This window comes from Ovis canadensis, chromosome 12 (genome assembly GCF_042477335.2).
Source record: "Ovis canadensis isolate MfBH-ARS-UI-01 breed Bighorn chromosome 12, ARS-UI_OviCan_v2, whole genome shotgun sequence".
Lineage (NCBI taxonomy): Eukaryota > Metazoa > Chordata > Mammalia > Artiodactyla > Bovidae > Ovis > Ovis canadensis.
The window spans coordinates 48,196,222-48,223,835 of NC_091256.1; the positions used below are offsets into that span (position 1 = coordinate 48,196,222).

The window sequence follows — 27,614 nt, forward strand, 5'->3', positions numbered from 1 at the left end:
ATTCAGGATTTTTTATGGTCAAACTCTCCCATCCAAACATGACTACTGGGAAAACCATAGCTTTGACTATATGGACCTTTGTTGGCAAAGTAATGTGTTTGTATTTTAATTCTGTCTATACTTGTCATAGCTTTTCTTCCAAGAAGCAAGCATCTTTTCATTTCATGGCTGCAGTCACCATCTGCTGTGATTCTGGAGCTAAAGAAAATAAAGCCTATCACTGTTTCCCCATTTATTTGCCATGAAGTGATGGGACTGGATGCCAAGATCTTTATTTTTTGAATGATGAGTTTTAACGCACCTTTTTCACTCTCCTCTTTCACCTCATCGCCTTCGTTTTCTGCCTTAAGGTTGGTGTCATCTACACATCTGAGGTTGTTGATATTTCTCTTGGCAGTCTTGATTCCAGCTTATGCTTCATCCAGCCTGGCATTTCATAAGATGTACTCTACATACTGAAAAAGCTGGTTTAAAACTCAACATTCAAAACACTAATATCTCGACATCAGGTTCCAACACTTCATGGCAAATAGATGAGGAAACAATGGAAACAGTGATAGAGTTTTCCTCAGGCTCCAAAATCACTGCAGATGGTAACTACAGCCATGAAATTATAAGATGCTTTCTCCTTGGAAGAAAAAGTATGACAAACCTAGATAGCATATTAAGAAACAGAGATATCAGTTTGCTAACAAAGGTCTTTATAATCAAAACTATGGTTTTCCCAGTAGTCATGTGTGGATGTGATAGTCGAACCATAAAGAAGGTTGAGTGCCGAAGAATTGATGCTTTTGAACTGTGGTGTTGGAGAAGACTCTTGAGAATCCCTTGGACCGCAAGGAGATCAAACTAGTCAATCCTAAAGGAAATCAACCCTGAATATTCATTGGAAGGACTGATGCTGAAGTTCCAATACTTTGGCCACCTGTTGTGAAGAGCCAATTCATTAAAAAAGATCCTGATGCTTTGAAAGACTGAAGGCAGGAGGAGAAGGGGATGACAGGGGATGAGATGGGTGGATGGCATCACTGACTCAATGGACATGAGTGAGCAAACTGCAGGAGATGGTGAAGGATAGGGAAGCCTGTGTGCTGCAGTCCATGGGGGTTTCAAAGAGTAGGACGCGACTGAGTGACTGAATGATGAACAATGACGCTGTATCTCTTTACCCTTTCCTTCTGCCTCATACCTGACATACCACCTCTTCCCTAAGTGAAGCTTTCTTTACTTGTCCTGCTACCACAACATGCTATTGTTCTCATCTTTAGACTCTAGTTTTTGTGTATCCTACAGAATAATGCCAGATTATTCTCCCTAGGGCAGTACTCTGATTATGACCCAACTAGCTCAAAATCCTGTAATGATTACTATCATCAATTATATTAAGTATAACTCTTAGCACAGCCTTAATCTTCATACTATCACATAAATGTATATGAACCCATTTTCAACGTTATCTCCCAATATATTTCGAGTTATTGTTCCTCATATTTACCTGGCACCATCTATGCCTTAGGTAATATTGACCATTTTATCTGAAATTCTTTCTATAGCCTCTATTCTTCCTTCCTTTGTAATATCATCTTGTTAAAGAGATTAGTCTATCAATATCTGTCTCAAATGGCACTTTGTAATGAAGTAACAATATGGACACATTCTTTCTTTTAAATTTCAAAATGCCTATAGATTGAAAAATATTTTCTACAATGTTTAGCATTATGCTCTGGCCTAGTAGATTAGCAACATTTTAATGACTTAAACTGAATAAACATAATATCACAGGGAAGTAAAAATAAATAATCTACCTTGTTTGTTAACAGTGATTTAATATCTGTAAGAAGGAAATTTGTGCTTACAGAAAGGTAAGTCAGCAACGCTTATAGAATGTCCACTTTATATTAAATGATAACAATGATGATGTTGGTAATAAAATAATTATAGCTAATATTTATTAAGAAAATACTATGTGTCAGGTACCATTCTAAGCCCCTTGCATGCAATAGCTCATTTAATCTTCAAAATAAGTTTAAATTGGTTCTAATTATTATCCTCATTTTAGAGATGAGGAAACCAAATCAGAGTTTGGGTAACTTGCCCAATGTAACATTCTTAAAAAGTATAAAGAGTAACAATTCTAATAAGACATCCTGACTCCAGAAATGAGCTCCAGGAGAGATCAAAAAAATATTTTTTGTATTGAATATCTTATATATGCTAAAATTTACTACTTGTTAATAAAATATGAAATGAGAATCCTATGAGTAATTTCCCAAAAATCTCCTTTAAATCATTTGTTTCCTAGGAATAAGTGGACTGGATACTGAACAAGCCAAACATACTATGAATTATCAGGACAAGGACTTTCATTCATCTTCATACAGTAAGAATCTAACTTGATATTTGATACATAATTCTGCTGAATTTATGATAAAAAAGGATCATATAAATTAAATTCGCATCCCACCCATTTTACTTTTAAAGTTTTCCTGTTTCCTCACTAAATGGTTGTATTGCTTTGGTTCCCCATAAGCAGTTTTTCAGAGTGCTCCTCAGTAGAGTTTCTTCTAAAATGCATAATCAAAGCTCTGTGCAATATTTGTGGAATGGCCAATGGATCAAATGTTCTTTGACTAACAGCCTAAAAGATTTCCTTTTCTGAGAAAAAGAAAGTAAGAAATAAATTTCCTTAAAACTTTTTTTCCAAAGGGACATGGAGAACTGAAATTTTAAATTATAATGCTCCCTATCTACTTAATCATAGTTGACAATATAATTATACACAGTAGCTTATTATAGTAGATAATAAATCCAACTTTGGCAGCAGATATACCTGAGTTTGAATTTGGGCTTTGTCTTTTATCCACGGTAATCATGGGTAAAGATCTCAGATGAGGATTCCACAAGATAATATACAAAGCACAAAGCAAATAGCTGGCAAAGTAAACATTCAATAAATTTTACTTCCAGTGTTGTAAAAAAGTAATGATGAATTCAATGAGAAAGTAGATTCACAAATTTTAGACAACTAAGAATAAGCTTAATTTTAAATCATTCCAACTATTTCACTACTTAAAATATTTGAATATATGGAAAAAGCTACAAACAAATGAAACTGCAGTGCTAAACAAAGAAACAGCTATAAAAGCTGAGTAAAAATTTGCTTTCTAGTTAAGAAAGGCAGTAGCATTCAAGGTGAAGGAAAAAGGCAGGTGGACAGGCACTTAGACATAAAAGAACTTTTGAGAGGATGGTAAGGGGATCAGTACGGACAAGGTATAAAGCATATGCTGGGAAGGAGCAGGTGCCTATAAAGACGGACACTTAATAGACCAAAAAGGGTTTTTTAAATACTCTGCTAAGAAGCATTATGTACTAAGAAGCATTATGTATGAGAAGCATTATGTTTGAGCACAAAAGCATTAACTCTTGAATCCACTTTTGCTATATAGGTATCTTGCTAAAAGCTAAAAGAAAATGATGTATAAATGGAATCCTCTAACATAATATTTTCTAACACTATATAAAAATGACCTTTTCTACTTAATGACAAAAAGGCTCCATAAAGGCTTGTGTATTGGTAATGAGTATTTTAAAGGTATGGCAAAATATAAGAACTCAAAGAGTATCTATCTACTTTAAAAAAAATGCTGAAGAGAGAGTAATTTTTCCTTCTTGCTCCCATGGTAGTATATTTTCACTTTGGCTTCACTTTCACAGGGGTAAAGAGTCAAACAGCTAAAAGTTTCTATTTCGTTTCATTCCATACCACCATGGAAATCCTAGCACAGGTCATTTTTCATTCATTCTTCTTAATAATTAAGTACCTAATCAAAGAACATATACATAACAATCTTTTCAGCAGACTTTTAAAGACAGACTTAGATTTTCCTGTGATGTTGGAAATTCCAAGCAACACTATCAATTTTTAAAAAGCATACCTAAGAGTGCAGTGAGTTTGGGAAGCAGTCCAACTTGTACCATCTTATTCCTCAGTCCTGTGTCAAAGGACAGGTTTAGTAGAAGTCGGAGGGTGATATTTAGCAGATCTTCATGCTCACAAGGTATCATTTTTACCAGTTTTTCAACAATATCCATTTCTACCTATAGAAAATAATAATACAAATGCAGTCAGTCTCTATTACACAATAAGACAAAAAAGATTACAAAGAATTATCTTTTCATTGTTTTCACCCTTATGAATATGTGTAAGTACTATGTGTTTATTACTCTCATTTTAATCTGTAAACTTCTCTGGAACCAAACTTTTGAGGAGAAAATACATATTTCCAGTTCATCTCTTCCTTCTCTTATTTCATAGCATCAAATGGAAGACAAATTACTTTGGGTTCTTGAAAGCACATTATAAACTCCACCTCTTAAGTGCCAGAACCTGTCCTAGATTAAACAAGATTCTGTCTTGGCTTTTAAGGATTCCAGTCTAAAAACAGAGCAGAGAAATTAAACAATTAAAATGGAATGTGATAAATGTGGAATGTACAAAGTACTCTAGAAACAATGTGGAAGGAAGGACAAGCTACCTAGAAAACACTAAATTTGAAACAAAGGTTTAAACAATGTGTAATAATTTGCTGTCTGGTAAATACATTGATAGGGTTTCCCTGGTAGCTCTGTGGTAAAGAACCTGATTGCCAAGCAGGAGATGCAAGTTTGATCCCTGGGTTGGGCAGATCCCCTGGAGAAGGAAACGGCAACCCACTCCGTATTCTTGCCCGGTAAATCTGATGGACAGAGGAGCCTAGTGGGGTTACAGTCCCTGGGGTCGCAAAAGAGTTGGACAGGACTTAGCGGCTAGACAGCACTAATAAAGACAATGATAATCTGTGTATCTGTGTGCTGAGTTGTCTCCTACTCTTTATGACCCCATGGAGGCTTCAATAATTTGGCGACCTGATGCGAAGAGCTGACTCATTTGAAAAGACTCTGATGCTGGGAAAGATTGAAAGAGAGAGGAGAAGGGGACGACAGATGATGAGATGGTTGGATGGCATCACTGACTCAATGGACATGAGTTTGAGTAAACTCCAGGAGTTGGTGATGGACAGGGAGGTCTGGCGTAAAGCAGTCCATGGGGTTGCAAAGAGTCGGACATGACTGAGTGACTGAACTGAACTGAAAGCATCTATTTATACCATCTTTCTGGTGTCTCTAGTGCACATTTTCAATGACCTCATAAAAATCACATTAATAACTGAGGCCTCAATATAATTTTTTCCTTTCATTCTATCCCAAGGAGTAAACAATTATTTTTAATGGTAAATTGACAATCCAACAATTTTTCGTTCAGACGTGTATCTATATTCCATGGACACACTGCAGTCATATCCTAGAGCTCTGCATGAAGAAGTACAAGTCCATCTCCAAAGACTCTCTAACTTTGATTCTCCCAGCTTAATCTTCCAAGTAGGCTGTGGGATTCAGTCATTAATGTCACACAATAATTCCCACTGAGGCCAGTGACAAGTATTTGCCATGCTATACAGAACTGTAATTCTATTACTAGCTTCTATGGTTACAGTGAATAAGTTCTTTTTCGGTTTATTTATTCATTCAACAAACATTTCTTAACTGAGAAGGCATGTGGTTTTTACTCTAACTGTAAGAAAAACCCAAATACAAAATCACTACTTAAAAAACAAAACAGCATCAGAACTAAGGCTGCCAGGAAATCAATTGGTCTGAAATATAAGGAAAACAGGCATACCCAACGAGATAAGGCTAATGAGCACTGGTTTGTATGGAGCAGAGCACTGAAGAAAAAGAGGGCTACCACAGAATTCAGCAGGAACACTAAACAAAAACTTTTAAACAAATAGCTTAGTTAAATGCCAAATGTTAAGCAGCCTGAGACTACAGAACTCTGAAGCTATAGATGCTCAGGGAGTTTGCAACCACTTGCAAACTCTTTTCCAAGGACCTTATCAGAAGGTCACAAGAAATACTAGGGATAGGATAGAAGATGGTAGAAATCTTCCACACAGAGGCATGGGCCTAAGAAAGGGGCATTACTGTTAATGGGGAAAAAGCACAAAATCTTGTTCAGATCTTTTTTCTCCTATTTCCCCTAAAAAACAAAAGACTTGAGCTTCAGGGAAGTATGGCAAATCCTGTCACATCTGAAGCACTGGTGAAGACCCACTGCAACAAGGGGAAGCAAATAGAAAAAAAATTCTAAGGAAAGAAGTTGACAGCATGACTTAGGAAGCCCCACTGCTAAAAATCATGGACATAGGACAAGCCTAAAACTAGCCTGAAACTAAATTAGAACAATGGAAAAAGTTTCTTCTCTCCCACTCCCCGCCCCTGGCACAAATTAACAAAGCCAAGTGACAAAACAACAGCAGTATATTACCGGAGGAGAGTTAAAATGAGGAGAAAGATTCTCTTTGAGGTACAGGCATACTGCAAAAGCCTGAAGTAGAGGATGGAACATAAACACCTGAGAAAAATCCTCTGGCAATCAATATTCCACCAAAGACAAAATAATGCTAGATGAATTTGAAGCTGATGGTGCCTGGAGGGTAGCCAAACAGTTAAACTCCTGACAAAAATGACTTAAGTCCCAACATTAAAAACCAAAAAAAGGTCTGACCATTTCCATACATAAATATCACTTATCTCACTCTCCACTAATCTACACATAGTATCCAGCTTTCAACAAAAGAAAATTATGATACCGAAAGAGCAAGAAAATAACCCACTGATAAGATAAGGCCATCAACAAAACCAGATTCAGATATGACTTGTCTAATTACTAGACAGAGAATTTAAAATAACTATGATTAATATGTTAAAGACCCTACTGGAAAAGATGAAAACCACAAGTGAATGGACAGAGTATCCCAGAGAAAAAATGACACCAAAAGAATTAAATTTTAAAACACATATGAAGGAAATCTTCAAAGGGCTCATTAGTAGACTTGTCATAGCTAATGCCAGAATAAGTAAACCTAGAGGTGGGTAGGTCAAAAAGCCACAAGTAAAAAATGAATTTAGCAATGTCTCAAGACATAAGAAGGTCAATATACAAATTATATATCTATAGTCTATCATTCAACAGCAGAAAACTGATACTTTGTTTTTTAACAACTATCATTACAATAGTAAAACACTTAGGTATAGATCTTACAAAACATGTGGAAAATATGTGTGCTTAAAACTACAAAATCATGAAAGAAATCAAGAAAGACCTAAAAAATGGAGAGTTACATGGAAATCCATGTTCATGGATTGGGAACTTCAATACGGTTAACACACTGTATCCTGCCAATAGACTCAATTCAGTCTCAATCAAGATTTCAAGATATTTTGTTTTCTTTAACAAAATAGACTACTTGATTCTAAATATATATGGAAAGATAAAGAATTTGAAGCAGCCAGAACAATTCTGAAAAACACCAACAACTTTTGAGGCCTCACTCTACCTGATTTCAAGACTTATTACAAAAGCTACAGTAATCAAGACAAACATGCATCAGCAAAAGCGTAGAAACAGATTAATGGAACAGAAAAGAGTCTAAAAATAAAGTCACACTTACATGGGGCAATTGATTTTTTTTTTTTTAAATTTTAAAATCTTTAATTCTTACATGCATTCCCAAACATGAACCCCCCTCCCACCTCCCTCCCCATAACATCTCTCTGGGTCATCCCCATGCACCAGCCCCACGCAGGCTGTATCCTGCGTCAGACATAGACTGGCGATTCAATTCTTACATGATAGTATACATGTTAGAATGCCATTCTCCCAAATCATCCCACCCTCTCCCTCTCCCTCTGAGTCCAAAAGTCCGTTATACACATCTGTGTCTTTTTTCCTGTCTTGCATACAGGGTCATCATTGCCATCTTTCTAAATTCCATATATATGTATTAGTATACTGTATTGGTGTTTTTCTTTCTGGCTTACTTCACTCTGTATAATCGGCTCCAATCCAAGCACACATCTTTCCATTTTGTGTCATTTTAATTTTTTTCATTATTATCTTACAGTTTCCCAAGCACAGGTCTTTTATTTCCTTAGTTAGGTATTTTATTCCTTTTAATGTGAGGTAAATGGGATTTTTTTCTTAATTTCTTTTATCAATAGTTGATTGTTAGTGTAAAGAAATGCAATAGATTTCTATATGTTAATTTTGTATCCTGCAGTTTTACCAAATTCATTGATAAGCTCAAGTAGTTTATTGGGAACATCTTTAGGATTTTCTATGTGTCATATCATGTAATCTGCAAACAGAGACTATTTTATTTCTTCCTTTTGAATTGGACTTTTTATAGTTATTTTTCTTGTCTGATTACTGTGGCTAGGACTTCTAATACTATGTTGAGTAAAAGTGGTGAGAGTGGGCATCCTTGTCCTGTTCCTGATCTTAGAGGAAATGGTTTTGGCTTTTCACCATTGAGTATAATATTAGCTGTCAGCTTGTCATAATATATGGCCTTTATTATGTTGAGGTATGTTCTCTCTATGCCTACTTTCTGGAGCATTTTTTAAAAAATCATATTTGAACTTTGTAGGTTCGAACTTTGTCAAAAACTTTTTCTGCCTCTGTGGAAATGATCATTTGATTTTTTATTCTTCAGTTTGTTAATGTGATATGTCACATTGATGATCTGTGGAGATTGAATCATTGTTGTATCCATGGTATAAATCCCACTTGATAATGATCTTTTAAATTTTGGATTTGGTTGGATTTGGTTTGTTGAGGATTTTTGCCTCTATGTTCAAGCAAATCATAAAAGTCAGAGCATAAATAAAAGAAATATAAAAGGAAAAGCCAATAGGAAAGATCAGCAACACTAAGAAGCTGCTTCTTTGAAAAAAAATAAACAAAATTGCTCATCAAAAAACAGAGAGGGCCCAAATCAATAATAGAAACAAAAGGAAAGTTACAAATGATACCGCAGAAATTCAAAGGATCATAAAAGATTACTATGAACAATAAAATGCACAACCTATAAGAAATGGACAAATTCCTAGAAATGCATAATCTCCTAAGACTGATTGAATCAGGCAGAAATAGGAAATAAGAACAGACCAATTACTAGCAATGATATTGAATCAGTAATTAAAAACAAGCAAAGAAAAAACTTCCAACAAACAAAAGGTCCTGGTCCCTCCAGGACCAGATGACTTCATATATGAATTCTATCAAACACTTTAAGAAGAGGTAACATCTATCCTTCTCAAACTATTCCAAAAATTTGCAAAGAAAGGGACACATCCCAAGTCATTTATAAGGCCAGCATCACCATGATACCAAATCAGACATTACCAAAAAAAGAAAATAGCAGGGGCAATTGATTTTTAACAAAAGTACAAAGGCATTTCAATAAGGTACAAAGGCAATTTAGTGGAGAAAGGACAGTCTCTTCAACAAATGGTGCAAGGGCAATTAGAAATCCATATTCAAAACATGGATGTTGATATATATGTAAAATTAACTTAATATGTACAATTAATTAATCATATGTAAGTACCATATGTAAAATTAACTAAAAATGCATGGATCATAGACTAAAACAAAAGCAACAACACCAATACTACAAACTTTACAAAGCTTTTTAAAGAAAATCTCCATGCTCTTAAATTAAGCAAAGATTTCTTAGATACAACTCCAAAATATAATCCATTGAAGTTTTTTTATATACTGGATTTAATAACAATTAAAACCTTTGCTCCTCACAGGAAAATAAAAACATGAACCATAAAAGGGAGTAAATACTTGTAAAACATAACTGATAAAAGACTTATATTCAAAATACAAAAACAAGGCTCAAAAATTAATAAGAAGATATGCAACCCAAGGAATACATATCCTCTCTGTTCTTAAATTCATATTCTAGAATGACTTAGTCCCTTTTAAGCATATTGTATTTATACTAAAAAATTAAAACTCAATTTAAATCATTACTTGAAAGACTTTTTATGCAAACTAAATTTCCTTTAAAATACATAACCCCAAAAAGCAAGGTTAATATTAGTTCATTTCAACAGTAAAATGAACTCTTTATTTAAATAAATAATAAAATATCACAAACAAATCAGTTATCCTTCCCTTCCGTTCTTTTTAAATAAAATTGCCACAGGCTTCATCTGTTACTAATTATACTAAGTAATATTTTTCTTTCAAAAAAGCCACAGTACACACTGGTTGTCAGAAAACTTAATAAAGTAACTTGGAGAGCTTTTTTAAAATTAATTAATATTTCCATTGCACAGAATGAAATGTAAAATGTGCCAGGTAGGACAATCATATAGTTAAACACTAGACACTATGTTGTTCTTAAATTCAAATTCTAGAATGACTTAGTCCTTTTAAGCATATTGTATTTATATTAAAAATGAAAACTCAATTTAAAAAATTAATTGAAAGGTTTTCTATGCAAATAAACAGTCTCCTAATCACATTTTTGATTGATAAAAGCCCAATCCCCAAAGCTAAATTTAGTAATTTTATCTCAATAATGCCCTCTCAATTTGATGCTTCTAAAATGAAATATAGTCAATTAGTACTTTTATTGAAAGTTCTATGCAAAGTGACAGCTTATCAAACACTATGAGCAAATTTATTTCAGCATTTAAGTAATTATTTTTTAGCATTTCTGAAAGCCAACATTTAAAAATTGCTTATACTTCATCTTAAAAAAGCAACATAAAATGAATTCTGTCTTGGAAGCCGAGAGGAAGAGTAGGAAGCCAAATCCTGGAGATGTTTCCTCGAGCCAATTACTTAACCTCTCTAACTCTCTGCTACTTCATCTGTATAATTAAGAGTTAATTTACAAATGCAGACATAGATATTAGGTCTTGTTGAGCTCTAAGAATCCTGATTCTATATAATACCCTTAGGAAAACTGAATTTGCCACAATGAAAGATGAAATGCACATCATGTACACTAAAATTCTTGCCAATCAAACTATTCTTATGACTTTAGATGAATTACCTTTTCTGATCCTCAGTTTTTCCTCCCCAATAATTTGTGACATTTGATAAGATAATTTATATTGTATCTTCTGAATCTATTATTTTACCAGAAAATAATTTTTCATTATGTTTCTGAGATCATCTTTTGACAGAATAAATACATCAGAAGAAGAGTATTATCTAAATACAAATATAAGCAATGCATAGTAGATACATACTTATGGCAAATCAATGTGAATTGTGCACACTTGTTAAAGGTGAACTTATTGCAAACACATAAATGGAAGAATATATTTCAACTTACAGCATGGGGAAACAAATACTTAGCCACACTCTAACTATACTCAGGAGTATATATTAATATATCACCATGTCATATTCTTGTAGAATATAAGATCAATGAAAACAAAAAACATGTTTTTGATTAATTTAAGTAAATGCAATCCTAAAACAGTATCAGACACAGTGATCTTCAATAATCATCAAAACTAATGATGAAAATGATGCATACTAAATATTTTTTGGTAAAATAAAATTTCATGTATTTCAAGTATCAGAATACAAGGCATTTAATAAACCTAATTAGTCTCAGGTGTTCAAAGAGCACACCATGTCATTCAATAAGCATAAGTTATTTCCTAGCTCATTAGATTTTAAAAGAAGAGGAAAAAAACAGGTAGAAATACTATATATTTAGACTATCTGAAAGAGAATCCATTTATACTGATAATACACAGTCACCTAATGACTTGTAATAGCATATAGTTCTAAAAGTTTCCAATCAAGTTAAAGCCAATGACCCAATAGTTTCACTCCAAGAAATCTATCCTAAGAAAACAAACAGAATATAGACAAAAATGCATGTACAAATGTGTCCACTGAAGTCTTATTTATAATAGCTAAAAGCATAAGCAACTTCAGCATCTGAAGGTATGGTTATTGTATGATCTCTTTAACAATAACATCGTTCTTACAAAGACTCTTTAATGACACAGAAAAAAGCAGATAATTTTTATTCTGTCTTTATTTATTTACTTTTTTGTTGTGCCTTGTGGCATGTGGGATCTTAGGTTTCCCAACCAGGGATTGAACTGCACCCCTGCAATGGAAGTGCAGAGTCCCAGCCACTGGACCACCAGAGAATTCCCTATTCCATCTTTACATCTTTCTGTATTACATATACTTTTAAGCTGGAGAAATAATATATGATCACTTTGTACCATTTATCAAAAATAACTGCATCAATACAATATAAGATGGCAAATGGGAACCTACTGTAATGATACAAAAAGTAATGAAGATGGTACAAATAAAGAGGGCATTAACTAAAACAATGGCTCTGGAAACAGAATGAAGAGACAGCCTCAAGGGATCTATCAAGCAGAATCAACAGGCTGCAGCTACCAACTGGAACAATAAATGAGGAGGAGGCTGGGCTAAACTATACTGCTGCTGCTGCTGCTACACACTAATTCCAGAAATGCAGGAGAAAAAAGAGCTTAGGGGAAAATAATAAGGCCAGATTACTGAATCACAATGCAAAGTTAAAATGACTTTCTATATATTATGTTTAATGTGGAAAGATTCATTCTGTATAATATATTAGGAAAATATTCTATTCAGAAAATTTCAATTATCTGGATTATTAACTAATAAGAAATATATTTCCTAATGAAGCTACTTAAGTGAATTACTGCTATTGTAAATTTTTCTATTCAGAATTATCTTAATCGGGGGATAATGTGTTTACTTTTTATCAAAATATTCTAACTTGAAAATGGTGAACATAGACTGTTTCAACATAAGTTACCATGTCATTTTTATTCTCCATAAAAATGCTGAGTTTCTTTAAAAATGACACAACTAGAATAAGCAGCTCAAAATTGTCCCGATCAAGAGCCTTCACCAGCATGTGAACTATGTTCTTGTTCCTCATCTTCAGCTCTGTACGTGTATCCTCAGCAAGATTCAGAAGCAAATAAAGAGCAACTGGAAAAATAAAATAAACGAGAGTTAAATAAATAGCACGTTGAATCAACAATTTAATAAACCATTTCTAGTCACTAAAGTGACAGATGTAGTTCTAAGAAGATAATGTTATCTTGAAAATTTTAACTAGCTATTCATTAGAAAATTATTAACACTGACATATATGCTATAATAAATAAAGCATATATATGATAATATTTTTATGATGTTGAGAAAGACACAATAACCAAAATAGGACAATGATTCCTACCTTTTTGGAACTAAAAGTTTCATGGTAATCAAATGTCAATTAAAGTTACGTATTAGAAAATAATAAACAGGAAAATAGAGAAAAATAATTTTATACATGTGGAAAACAAGGTAAAATTTCAACACACAAGGGCTGCTGTGTTTAAAAAAAAATGTACAGTATAGCCAGAGCTGAATTTAAGGATGTACATGCTAAGTCACTTCAGTCATGTCCAACTCTGTGACCCTATGGACTGTAGTCCACCTGGCTCCTCTGTCCACGAGATTCTTCAGGCAAGAATACTGGAGTGGGTTGTCATGCCCTCCTCCAGGGGACTCTTCCCAACCCAAGGACTGAACTAGCCTCTCTTATATGTCCTGCATTGGCAGGTAGGTTCCTTATCACTACTGCCACCTGCAGAGCCTCAATTTAAGGCTCCTAAAAGATGCTTACTCCTTGGAAGGAAAGTTATGACCAACCTAGATAGCATATTCAAAAGCAGAGACATTACTTTGCTGACTAAGGTCCATCTAGTCAAGGCTATGGTTTTTCCAGTAGTCATGTATGGATGTGAGAGTTGGACTGTGAAGAAGGCTGAGCGCCAAAGAATTGATGGTTTTGAACTGTGGTGTTGGAGAAGACTCTTGAGAGTCCCTTGGACTGCAAGGAGATCCAACCAGTCTATTCTGAAGGAGATCAACCCTGGGATTTCTTTGGAAGGAATGATGCTAAAGCTGAAACTCCAGTACTTTGGCCACCTCATGCGAAGAGTTGACTCATTGGAAAAGACTTTGAGGCTGGGAGGGATTGGGCGCAGGAGGAAAAGAGGATGACCGAGGATGAGATGGCTGGATGGCATCACCGACTCGATGGACATGAGTTTGAGTGAACTCTGGGAGTTGGTGATGGACAGGGAGGCCTGCTGTGCTGCAATTTGTGTGGTTGCAGAGAGTTGGACACGACTGAGCGACTGAACTGCACTGAAACTTATTTTTCATATTCATATGGGTAGTATGGAATAATTAGTTTTAGACTAAATGCCACTCATGTCCAAACTAACAAATCTTAAGAGCAAGATCAAAAGGATTAAACTGTTTCCAAGTAATCTATGCCTCAAAATAAAGCTCACAAATATTTATAGGAATAAAATAATATTCATTACCTAACAATGAAAATTTCACATAGTCCTGCCTCCAATCAAAGATTATTAACCATTCAAAAAAAGCAGGAGGGACTTCCCTGGTGATCCAGGGTTCAGATTTTGAGCTCCCAATCCTGGGGGCATCTATTCAATCCCTGATCAGGGACCTAAATCCTGAATGCCCCAACTATCACGTGAATCACAACTAAGACCCAGCACAGTCAAATTAATTAATTAACTAATTATTTTTTAAAAAGCAAGAAAACACAATCTATACGGGGAAGAAAAATCACCCAGTTGAAAGTATCCCAGAACTGATACCACAGTTAGAATGATGGAACAGGAATACTGAAAGTCATACAACTGTATTTCAAATATTCTAAAAGTTAAGTAGAGACACGGAAGATATACATAAAGTTAAATCAAATGTCTAGCAATGAAAACTGCAATGCCTGAGATTTGTATACTAAACTGAATTAACAGTAGTTTAGAGACTGGAGAAGGAAAAATTACTGAAATTAAAGACAAAACTAAAAATTATCTAAAATTAAACACACAAAGAAAAACAACAGCAGCAAAAATGTAAAGATATCAATGAACTATGGAACCAACTTCAAGTGACCTAATATAACTGTAATTGGAGTCCCTGATTAAATAATAATTGGTAATTTTTCAAATTTGATAAAAAATATAAATCCACATTCCCATAAGGTCAGTGAAATCCAAGAATAAGAAACATGAAGAAAGCTACATGAAAGTGAAAGTGAAACTGACTCAGTCATGTCTGACTCTTTGAGACCCCATGGACTATACAGTCCATGGAATTGTCCAGGCCAGAATACTAGAAGTGGGTAGCCTTTCCCTTCTACAGCAGATCTTCCCAACCCAGGGATTGAATCCAGGTCTCCCACATTGCATGCGGATTCTTTACCAACTGAGCTATGAGGGAAGCCCAGCTACACCAAAGCTATAATCAAACTAGTCAAAACAAAAAAATGGCAAAAAGTATGTATGTGAATGCTCAGTTGCTGAGTTGTGTCTGACTCTGTGACTTTATGGACTGTAGTTTGCCAGGCTCTTCTGTCTTTGGCATTCTTCAGGCAAGAATCCTGGAGTGGGTTGCCATTTCCTTCTCCAGGGGATCTTCCAGACCCAGGAACTGAACCTACTTCTCTTGCATCAGCAGGTGGATTCTTTACCACTGAGCCACTTACATACCTATCAATAATTACTTTAAGTGCAAATAAACTAAAAGCTCCAATCAAGACATGCAGTGGCTGACTGGATACAAAACCAAGACCTATACATATGCTGCCTACAAGAGAATCAGTTCAGATCTAAAGCCACAAACTGACTGAAAGTGAGAGGATGGAAAAAGCTATTCCATGAAAATGCTAACAAAAAGAAAAATGGAGGAGCAATACTTATATCAGATAAATATACTTTAAGCCAAAGACTATAACTAGAAACAAAGGAGGACATGACATAATGATACACGGATCACTCCAACAATAAAATACAATTTTAAACACATATGCATATGGAAACACAAAGACCACAGTGAAAACAATCTTGACAAAGAACAAAGTTGGAGACATCACACTCTCTGATTCCAAACTATACTACAAAGTTACAGTAATCAGAACAGTATGGTATAGTACAAAAAACAGACACACAGATCAATGGAACAGAACAGAGAGTGCAACAATAACTGTCAATCTATGACAATGAAGGCAAGAATATACAAGTGCTAAAGATGGCTTTTTCAATAAATAGTGTTAGGGAAACTAGACAGTTACATGTAAAAGAATCAAACCAGACTACTTCTTCACACCATATACATAAACTCAAAATAGATTAAAGGCTTAAATATAAGACCTGAAACCATAAAACTCCTAGAAGAAAACATGGGCAAGATGCTCTATAACATCAACCTTAACAATAATTTTTTGAATATGTCTCTGAAGGTAAGGGAAACAAAAGTAAAAACAAACAAATCTGACTACATCAAACTAAAAAAATTTTACACACCACTGGATACTATTATTAACAAAATGAAAAGGCAGCCTACTGAATGAGAGAAAATATTTGCAAATGACATATCTGATAAGAGGTTAATATCCAAAACATATCACACACAGCTAAACATCAAAAAATCAAACTCAATTTAAAAAATGGGCAGAGGATTTGAATAGAAATTTTTCCAATAACACATACAGATGGCCAACAGACATATGAAAAATGCTCAACATCACTAATCATCAAGCAAATGAAATCAATACTACACTGAGATAACACCTCACACCTGTCAGAACGGCTATTATCAAAAAGACAACAGATAAATGCTGGCAAGATGTGGACAAAAGTGAACCCTTGATGTACTGTTGAAAGGAACATAAATTGGGTTCAGTCACTCTGGAAAACAATATGGTGTTCATCAAAAAGTTAAAAACAGACCTACAATATGATCCAGCAATCCTACTTCTGAGTATACATCCAAAGGAAATAAAAGCATGATCTCAAAGACAGATCTGTACTCCCATGTTTACTCCAGCGTTATTCCTAACAGTTGAAATATGGAAGCGACCCTAGTGTCTATAGATAGATGAATGGATAGAGTTGATGTGAAATACACATTTATATAAAATATAATATACATTCCATAAAGAAATCTGAGCACCAGAGAATTGATGCTTTTGAACTGTGCTGTTGGAGAAGACTTTTGAGAGTTCTCTGAACTGCAAGGAGTTCAAACCAGTCAATCCCAAAGGAAATCAGTTCTGAATATTCACTGGAAGGACTGATGCTGAAGCTGAAACTCCAACACTTTGGCCACCTAATGCAAACAGCTGACTCCTTGGAAAAGACCTGATGCTGGGAAAGACTGAAGGCAGGAGGAGAAGGGGATGACAGAGGATGAGATGGCTGTATGGCATCATCAACTCGATGAACATGAGTCTGAGAAGCTCAGCGAGTTGGTGATGGACAGGGAAGCCTGGCGTGCTACAGTCCATGTCGCAGAGAGTCAGACACGATTGAGCAACTGAACTGAACTGATAATATATATGAAATATATACTGTTATTACTTACATATGTTATATGTAACATATATATACAGAATAGGATATTATTTGTTACTAAAAAGGGATGATATTCTGATTATTTGAGTCAACAAAGTTGGATCTTGAGGGCATCGTGCTAAGTGAAATAAGTCAGACAGGGGAAGACATACACTGTAGGTTCTCACTTATATGCTTTTACGTGGAATGTAAAAAATTTGACTTCACAAAAACAAGTAAACTGATGGTTACCAGAAGCTGTACTGTGGCAGAAATGGAGAGGTGGTATTCAAAGAAATCAAACTTTCAATTACAAGATGAGTAAGTTCTGGGACCTAATATATAGCATGGTGACCACAGGTAAAGATAATGTATTGTATACTTGAATGGTGCTATGACAGTAGATGTTAACTGTTCTCACCATAACAACAACAGAATGGTAATTATGTGAGATGAAGGATTTTTTAAGTAATCTTATCGTGGTGAACATTTTGCTATATGTACTTGTATCAAACCATTACACTGTATACCTTAAACTTTTACAATATTTGTTTTATGTCAATTATATCTCAATAAAAGCTGGGTAAAAAACCAATAGTCAGCTACAAAGCAGTAATTTCTTATAAATGATATAAGATTTTGCATCTTATCAATGGCTGAGAAATCATATTATTAAACTGTTAAATCTCTCAGCAAACCCTAGAAAGAGGAGACTATTTTTTATTAAAGAGATATATCTTGAAAAGTTTTACATCAGTTTCCTAAGAAAGTAACAAAATTGTCACCATATAAGAAGATTCTTATTACTGAAAAGGTCACACATTGGATTAAAAAACCCTTTCTGATCAAAACAATTTCAAGAATGTAATTTATACATTTAAGAACTAAATGGGGACTTTCAGTGGAAAGATAGTGGAGTGAAATTTAAAACATTAATATCAATGCTAAAGACAAGATTTTGTAGCACATTAAGATTCACAGACTTTTCAATTATTCTGACATTAGCTTTATTCATCTGACAAACATAAAACAAACTAAATGTACAGTAAGCACTCTGTTGCATTCTCATTGCTTAGGTATTCATACCTCGTAACAGTTGTTCCTGTTTTACCACAAGCCCCTGGTATTTTTTAAATGTTTTTTCATAATCTTTTCTCAAGGTTTGGTTTTCAGGGTCTTCATCAAGTAAACAAGTTAAGGATCATCCATATTCAATGAAGCAAAGTAAACCTACTGAAAAACACTATGAAAAACTATTAAATTTTATGTGCAATTTTACCCAGTTATTTTCTGCAACCAAGAGTTTAATTAAAATATTCTTCTCTGCACAATAATTGTGTTAGAATAGAACTTCTTAACCTAGGGTTCAAGGATGTGCTTGCAGACCTTGGGTAAACACATGTTAAGGCTTCACCAAATACATAAATCCTCAAAAATTGTATGCATTTTACAGATGTGCACAAGTCTCCAACTTTCACCAGATTAAAAACTGGGTCCATGAACCAAAAAGTTTATAGCCTTAAAGAATGGTTTAGTTGATAAGGATTGTGAATTCTACTTCAGACAGATGTCTAGTATATTCATAGGATGTTGATTAGATCTAAAGCTTGTTAGCACCCTCTTCAGACTACATACAAAAATAAAATATCCCAAAGCAAGAGAAAAACATTTTAAAATTATATCTTATAACCCCAAACAGTTCCCTGCACACCTGCAGAAATAACTAGTTACTGCAGTATGACTTCAGGATACCAAAGCATTCAAAAGCATCCCCTTTGTTGAATGTTACTTGCATGACAACACAGTTTCCCCCTCAATTTTTGGAAATTTTAGGTACATTCAGTAAACTTGGGACTCAAGAAATTACCTACGGCCTCTAGGATTATTAAGTTATCCACATGGGTTAAGTCAATACCAATCTAGATGTCAGAAACTTAGAGCACACACAGAAAATTTCTAAACTTGTAAAGATCCTAATTAAGAAAAGTCAGATCTGTGTGTGTGTGTGTGTGTGTGTGTGTGTGTATTTTTATAGTGACTTGGGGATCTCACCAAGGGGAGGTAAAAACATGAGATATTGGACACAACAAAAACAATATTTTTATTTTTTAAAAGAGATCAATAAATTTTGGGTTCAAAAGAAAGTGACCAATATAGCTTGTTCATCTGCAAAACATATCATATGAAGACACATATGAATAAGTCTGGGCCTTCAATTAAAAATTACAGTTGTAAAAAAAAAGGAATTACAGTTGTAGAGGAAATATGATCAGTATCTTTAAATATAAGAAATGGGATATTGAAGAGAATATCCTTATTCTATATTGCTTCAGTTTGCAAGACTAGAATCAAAGAATAGAAGTTATTGGGAAGTAGACTTTGGTACACTAGGCAAAAGAGCATTATAATGAGTAGAATGCCAAAGCACAGAATGAGTTAAAGAATAAGCAGTGACATGTCAAAGAAGAGACTAATAATCCATTGGTAAGGAAGTTGCAGAAAACATTAACGTTTCTTTCATGGGTTCTATGATTCTACAGGCATCTCAAATCTGTATGTATTTTTAAAAATAATTTTTATACTTAATTAGAAAAATAGAATTTAAAACTATGTTCTTCACCAAAGTCACACTCATTCCAATCAAAGCTACCTTATTTCAAAGAGAGAACTACATAGGCCAACAGTGGTGAGCCAGACTTCAGCTTACTAAATGGTCTTAGGGAACATAATAGCACAGCCACTTAGAAACTCACAAATTCAGTTATCCAGGACAACAATCATTTATTCCTCTAGCGTATTACCTAATCAAAGTTAAAAAAAGATCAAAACTATATATGAAAATATATTCATTCTGTTAATTTCAATCTTCATCTTAACCTTCAATACACTATTGCATTTTTCCAAGTAATGTGAGTGACAAAACAAAATCCCCTCTATCCAAAGCTCACAGGCAACAGCAGTGGAGTGAAATGCTGCTTCAAAGGATATCAGCTTTCTTCTTCTTAGAAAGTTCTTCTTGCCAAAGCTCATGTCTTTTTAATTCATGATCAATGATATTCATACACAGAGCTCCAATTTTATAGTGAGTGATAAGTCCATGAAACTGAGAAAAGCTTTAAAGAAGAGTTTTTAGTATGTATTTAAAGGAATACATTTTGAGGCTTCAGGAAATCTGTTTTGGATAAACACTGTACAAACAATGTAAAACAGACTTTACATACATATTTTAATAAATGAACATACCCAGAGTATACTAGGAAGACTTGAAATTGTGAGATTACTTTAAATATATTTTAAAATACAATCTTTACTTGAAATGAAGTAATTTTTAAGTTAAAAATTGAACAAAGTGAGTTTTTGCAACTAACCACCATTTGAACTATTTCAGGTTCAGTTCAATTCAGTCGCTCAGTCGTGTCCGACTCTTTGCGACCCCATGAATCGCAGCACGCCAGGTCTTCCTGTCCATCACCAACTCCCGGAGTTCACTCAGACTCACATCCATCGAGTTGAGATATCCTCAGAATAAAATTTCAGACTACCACCGAACAAAACTAATAATATAACGGTACTATTATTTATGCTAGGAAATAAACTAGTTAAGTATTAACAATCAGGTTTTATATGTTTCCTAGGCACTTTACTCAACCGAGTACTTATTTAGTAAATTTTTATTTTGCTAATGCTGGCACATTTTTAGAACAGAGGTAAAAAATTCCCTAGAATTTCTGAAAAGTCAGAAACTTTTCACATTGCCTCAATAAGCATCCTTCTAAAGAATAAATGTCTATAAATGATATACATGAATACATAACAGGAACACATCTGCAAACATATATAGTGGATATACACAAGGATAGCTGACCCTTGAATCATGCAATGACTGGGGTGGTCAACCCTCTGTGTCATCAAAAATGTACATGTAACTTATAGTGGGTTCTCCATATTGGTGGTTCTGCACAAATTCAACTAGTACCTTCATATAGTATGGTGGTACATATTTAGTGAAAAAAACTACATACAAGTGGACCTGTGCAGTTCAACCCCATGCTGTTCAAGGGTCAACTATATATAAAACAATAACACTTACTGACACTTACTCTAGGTCAAGCTTTTTTCTAATACCTATCTGAAGAGGCTGCTACTATTACTTTCTAAAATTACAAATGTGGAAATTGAGCATAGAAAGGTTAAGTTATGTAACTAAGACCACAGAGGTTAAAACAGCAGGATTTGGATTCAAATTCAGAGAGTCTATTTCCAAAGCCCATAACTCTTAAAATTTATACCATTATATTACCCTACTGCACATGCACATGCTTGATGAATGTAGACTGAAAGAAAGACAGAACAACAAAGGGGACAGAGAATGAAAAATAGAAGTTGAGAGGCAGAGCACTGTTAGACACATATGGAGACTGAGAACACTAGTGATCTACTATTTAAAGCAATGACACAGACAGAGAGAGAGATATTAGAACTTTTATTTCCTAATTTTTACACTTACCTGGAAAAGCAAAAAAAGATGTATATTATGTTTGTAGCTAACTCAACACTTTGTTTCCAGTCTTCCCTCAGGACTCTTGCTAATGCACCAAGGGCAGTATCTAAAGAAAAAGGGGACGTACAAAAATGATCACTCAGAATCAACTCTGATAGAAAGGGTAATTGGTTTTAAATGTCTACTTATCAATAAATAACAAAGCTAAGGTAGAACTGGGACAAAAAGTAGGATGCTTCTTTCCAACACAGAAAGCTATTTTAAAAATTTCAATATTAAAACTCGGAGAAGGCAGTGGCACCCCACTCCAGTACTCTTGCCTGGAAAATCCCATGGATGGAGGAGCCTGGTGGGCTGCAGTCCATGCTAAGGGTGGGACACGACTGAGCGACTTCCCTTTCACTTTTCACTTTCATGCATTGGAGAAGGAAATGGCAACCCACTCCAGTGTTCTTGCCTGGAGAATCCCAGGGACGGGGGAGCCTGGTGGGCTGCCATCTATGGGGTCGCACAGAGTCAGACACGACTGAAGTGACTTAGCAGCAGCAAATACTAAAACTCACAACATGCAACTTTAAGTCTATTATCATAAACAGAAAAATAAAATATAATTTAAACAAAGTAACAAAATAAGAGTACTATGAATGACAATAAATAATGAACAGAACCATTTAATTCTTAATTTTCATTTCTATATGCAACTGCAGTGGCCAGGTTTTTAAAATCTGATTTAATGTATTTGTAAGAAAAAAAAAAAACTAGCTTAAGTCTAAAAAAATAATGAGCAGTTTATAGCAGGATAACACAAGCTTCACTAAAGCAAATTAATAATCAAACAAAACTTATAAACTGAAAAATAAGTCTAATATTTTAATGTCATGTCAAGCTGATGCTAACAGGCAAAAATAGAGCAAAAAAATCTTCCCCAAAACTTCAGGCTAGACTGATAAACATCCCTGTTAGGCCCCTCACTTTAAAATGGTAAAATTAATGAACTGATTAATGAGAATTACTATACATTAAGTAAACATACAGTAATGCGACTACCTTCAAATTAGTATTATTCATGACTGACTTAAAATCATTAAAAACTGAAATAACTGTATTATATAGAGATCATAATTCAACTTTCTATAATAGGCATGTAGGATATATTGTGAACTGTATTATCAGTATTTATTATGATGATAAAAGTAGTTTATTTGAGCTTTCTGGCCATTCACATTATGGAACAAGAAGAATTCACTATATATTGTAATCCATTAAGTGGGGAATTTTTTCTACAAGTTGAAAAATATCCCATAATAGCATTTTATGATATTATTCATATTCATACTCATATATATATACCAGAGCACTGGTATAATACAGGCCTTGAACAAAATTATTCTGAAGTCAAATAAATAGACAATATGTAAAAGCTTTAAAAAGTCTTAATAAAGACCTGGTTTAGCTTTGTTTAATCCTGTATTACCAAAGGCATTTCATCATTATTAATCCAGAGGATTCAGTACTTCTTAGAATATACTTTGGAAAATGATGTGCTATAATGTCATGAATTTAACATTTTTCTTTACTGAGGAATAGAAAAATGTCTAAAAAAACCTATAGCTATAGGAATTATTTACAGGTAATGAAATAAACCAGAAGAAAATAGAAAGCTTACAAAATATTAAAATAAACCCCAAATTAATTTATAAGTTGAATGTAATCATAATTAAAATTTCATTATGATTTTCTTAGAGAATATAATAAAGTGATTGCTAAATAATATATAACAAAATGTATAAGACCAGCAACAACACTTTCAAAAAAAAAAAATCAACTCCCTGGAACATGTCTCCTACTTATTCTAAAACTCTAGTCAAAGTACAAAACAAAACGTATCAAAACTAGTATGATATTGGAACGGAAATGATCAAATAGATCAATAGAAAAGAAAATAGAGTATCAAAACACACCTATGAATATATCGGAGCAGTACCTGGCACAGAATAAGCTTTCAAGAAGTATCTACTGAGTAAAAGAATGGCTGGCCTATATTAATAATAGAAAAGGCATTTCAAATCTTTGGGAAAAGAAGGAGTATTCAAAAAGTACATTGGAATAACTGGCTATAAAACATGGAATAAAATAAAATTACACCTCTACTGCTCACTTTCAACAAAAATGAATTCCAGGGCCAAGCACTTCTGGAACAGTAGTTCCAGAAAATCCACTCCTCCATAAGCAAATATAATACTGGTAGAACTTTTCAAAATCAAATTTTTTTAGATCTGGAAATTAAGTAGTTTTGTGACAACTTGAGAAGAATTTATCTGAGAAACAGACTGACTTGGTAAAAACAGTGAACTCTGCCATTTCAACTTGCCCTGGTTCCATTCCCTCCATGCAACTTTGTGGAAACTTTGAAAACCAAGAGCAAAAAAAAAAAAAAAAAAGAAAACCAAGAGCACCATATCTGTGAAAAACAGTAGCCCAGCAGCAACTGGAGGAGAGCGAGCAGTGTGGTCCTCCCCTAGGTCCGCACTCTGGTGAATTATCAATACCTGACACATCAGGACGCTTGCTGAAAAGCTCCATTTCTATGGGTTTGCTTTATTTAACCTGACTCAGAGATTGCTCTTATAAACAACCTTAGTACCAGGGCATTTGCTGAAAACTACTAGTAGCAACATTACAGCTACGTGCAGCAGCCTAGCCAACTGGAATTAACAAGAGGCTGACCAAAACACTTTGAAAAGAAAAACTGGGAAATAATATATTCACAGGGTCTTGAAAGCCTCCAACATATTCCTGGTACTCCAGATGGTCAGGCACATGTGCAGGAATGGCCTCATGTCAGGGAAAGCCCTAAAAAAGCCTAATCTCTCATTTCTACCCAACCCTGACACAATATTCAAGCAGCAATTAAAGGCTAAGGTTTGTAAACTACTTGCTTGAGCACTGAAGACATCCTCCTGCCCATACGTTCATACCCAGAGCCCCTCAGCAAAGGTTAGGATACTTGGTTCCAGGCATCTAAAGAAATCTCTATCAAATCATTAGTTACCACTAAACTGAGCAGAGGCTTCAGTGATTGCACGGACAAATAATACAGACTTTATACAAGTAATCCAGGAAAATCATTAAAAAAACAAACAGTAAAAATAACAAGCCCAGAAGGGAGTGGAATTCTGATTTCCAGAGTTGCTACAATATTATTTCAATAACAATAACAAAAATATAATGCATACAAAGAAAAAAGGACAGTATATCCCAAACTCAAGGAATATAGCACTGAATACAAACAATCCAGGAGGAAGCTCACATTCTGAATTTATGAGTCAAAGATTTAAAATTATTTTAAGTCACTATAAATATATTTAAAGAACTAAAGGAAATCATGTCTAAAGAATTAAAGGAAATATGAGAAGGTATGAGAATGCTGTCTCACCAAAGAATATCAATAAGGAGATACAAATAATACAAGATGAACCAAACAGAAATTCTGAAGTTGCAAAGTTCAACCTCTAAAATGAAAAAGTCATTACAAGGTCTTAACTACAGATGAGAATTAGAAAAAAAAATCAACAAGTATAAAGGCAAGTTGATTAAGATTATCCAGTCTTGAACAGAAAGGGAAAAAACTGAAAACTATTAAGAGAGCTTCAAAGACCTATATGACCTCAACAAGCTTACTAACATGGGAGTCCCAAGAGAAGAGTATATACAGAGGAAAGAGCTGAATAAATACTTATGAAAATAATGGCCCAAACTTTCTAAATCTGATGAAAAACAATCTGCATATCCAAGAAGCTCCACAAACTCCAAGCAAGATCAGCTAAAAGATATTACCACTTAAACACATCAGAGGGCATCCCTGGTGTCTCAGAAGGTAAAGAATATGCCTGCAAATGTAGAAGACTTGAGTTTGATCTCAAGGTCAGAAATATCCCTTGGAGAAGGGAATGGCTACCCACTCCAGTATTCTTGCCTGGAGAATTCCATGGACAGAGGAGCCTGGTGGGCTACAGTCCGTTGGATTACAAAGATTCCACAGCCAAACGGGCAAAAGCCAAAGGCAAAGGAAACACTGAAAGTAGCAAGAGAAAATCAATTCAACATGTTCAAAGGGTCCTCAATAAGATTAACAGCTGGTTTCACATCAGAAACCACAGAGACATAAAGCCAGAGGGATGACATAGTCAAATTACTAAACAAAACAAAACAAAACAAAAAACCTTTGACAATTTGTTGTTAGCATTATGAGAAATATAAAAGAGATTCCATCAAGCTGAAGTACAAGGACATTAGAGTGTGTAACTTTCTCTGTATCTAAAAGACATTATAAACATATTTTTGACTGTATTATTTTCTTCTGATTTTAAAATGCATATATCAATAATTATATTTCTTGCTGACAGGCTGATAATATATACAGATGTAATATGTATGAATTAATAGTATAAAGATGTGGGGTGGGAAGTATACTGAAAAAAAGGTTTTATGGACTATTAAAATTATATTGGCATTAAGTTAAACTAGATTTTTAAAACTTAAGTTGGTATCTGTAATCCCAGGGTAACTACTAAGAAAGTTAATTCAGGAAAACACATAATAGTAAATTAATAACAAAAGAATTAAAATGGAATACAAGACAATATTTCACATAAAAGAAGGCAGTCATGGAGAGACAGAAGATCAAAACAAGATAAACAGAAAGCAAACAGAATGTTAGATGACAATCCCACTTTATGAGTAATTATTTTAATGGTAAATAGAATAAACATGCCAATCAAAAGGAAGATTATTCAAATGTATTAAAAAATATGACCCAACTCTATATCCAATCCAACAAAAACACTTCAAATTCAAATACACAAAAAGGGTGACAGTTAAAGAATGGAAAAAGATATGTCAAGGGAAAAAAAAAGACAATAGACTGAAAGTAACTATTTCTAAGTACATAAAAGAAAAAGGATATATATCAATAGATGACACTTTAACAACATGGGTTTGAACTGCACACAGGTCCATTTATACTTGAACATGGACTTAAATTTATGTATGCATGTGTCGACCTGGCAGTTCAAACTCATGTTGTTCAACGGTAACCTATACATGATCCACGATTGGTTGCATCCACAGATATAGAAGAAATGGATATGGAGGACCAACTATGAGACCTGAATATCTGCAGATTTTGGTATCTTTGGCAGGCCCTGGAGTCAATCCCCCGTGGATATTGAGGGATGACTATATATATATACATATATTAAAAAATGTATATTTATATGTAAATATACATATATTCACATGTATGTATAAATACAAGCTCTACAGGGTAGGAATTCCAAAAGTCTAGTGACATGAGAAAAAGATCGAACTCATTAGAAATCAGGTAAATACAACTTAAACCAAAGAGGTACTGTTTGTTAGCAACAACACAAAGGCAAAAATGTTTAAGTTTTACAGCCTTCATATTCCATGGGTCTGGATATACAGTGGCATAAACAATTTGGAGGACAATTCAACAATATCCCTAAGACATTACGACCTGTATTTCTGTATAACTTTTGTTTCTGTGTACACACTAAAAAACCCCCTGGTTTGTATATATAAATAAGAACAAAGATGTTCACTGAAGTTTCCTATTGGAAAATTTGGAAATTTTGAGACCTAATTTTAAAGTCTAATAACCATCAATAGGGGAATGGCTAAAGAATATGTATATAACTTCATAAAATACAATAATCAAAAGTAGTTC

At 34.1% G+C, this 27,614-nt stretch overlaps 1 protein-coding gene across 1 annotated transcript in view; it reads right to left on the reverse strand.

The window, feature by feature from the left end:
• Window positions 1-27,614, reverse strand: part of KIFAP3 (kinesin associated protein 3) — a 148,026-nt gene that overhangs the window by 89,192 nt on the left and 31,220 nt on the right. Inside the window, exons 6-10 of the mRNA XM_069545614.1 lie at window positions 21,872-21,971; window positions 20,353-20,477; window positions 18,451-18,549; window positions 12,756-12,934; window positions 3,939-4,101 (exon numbers count right to left, since the gene is read on the reverse strand). Of these exons, the coding sequence (XP_069401715.1) occupies window positions 3,939-4,101; window positions 12,756-12,934; window positions 18,451-18,549; window positions 20,353-20,477; window positions 21,872-21,971 (666 nt within the window). The remainder of the gene's footprint in view (window positions 1-3,938; window positions 4,102-12,755; window positions 12,935-18,450; window positions 18,550-20,352; window positions 20,478-21,871; window positions 21,972-27,614) is intronic.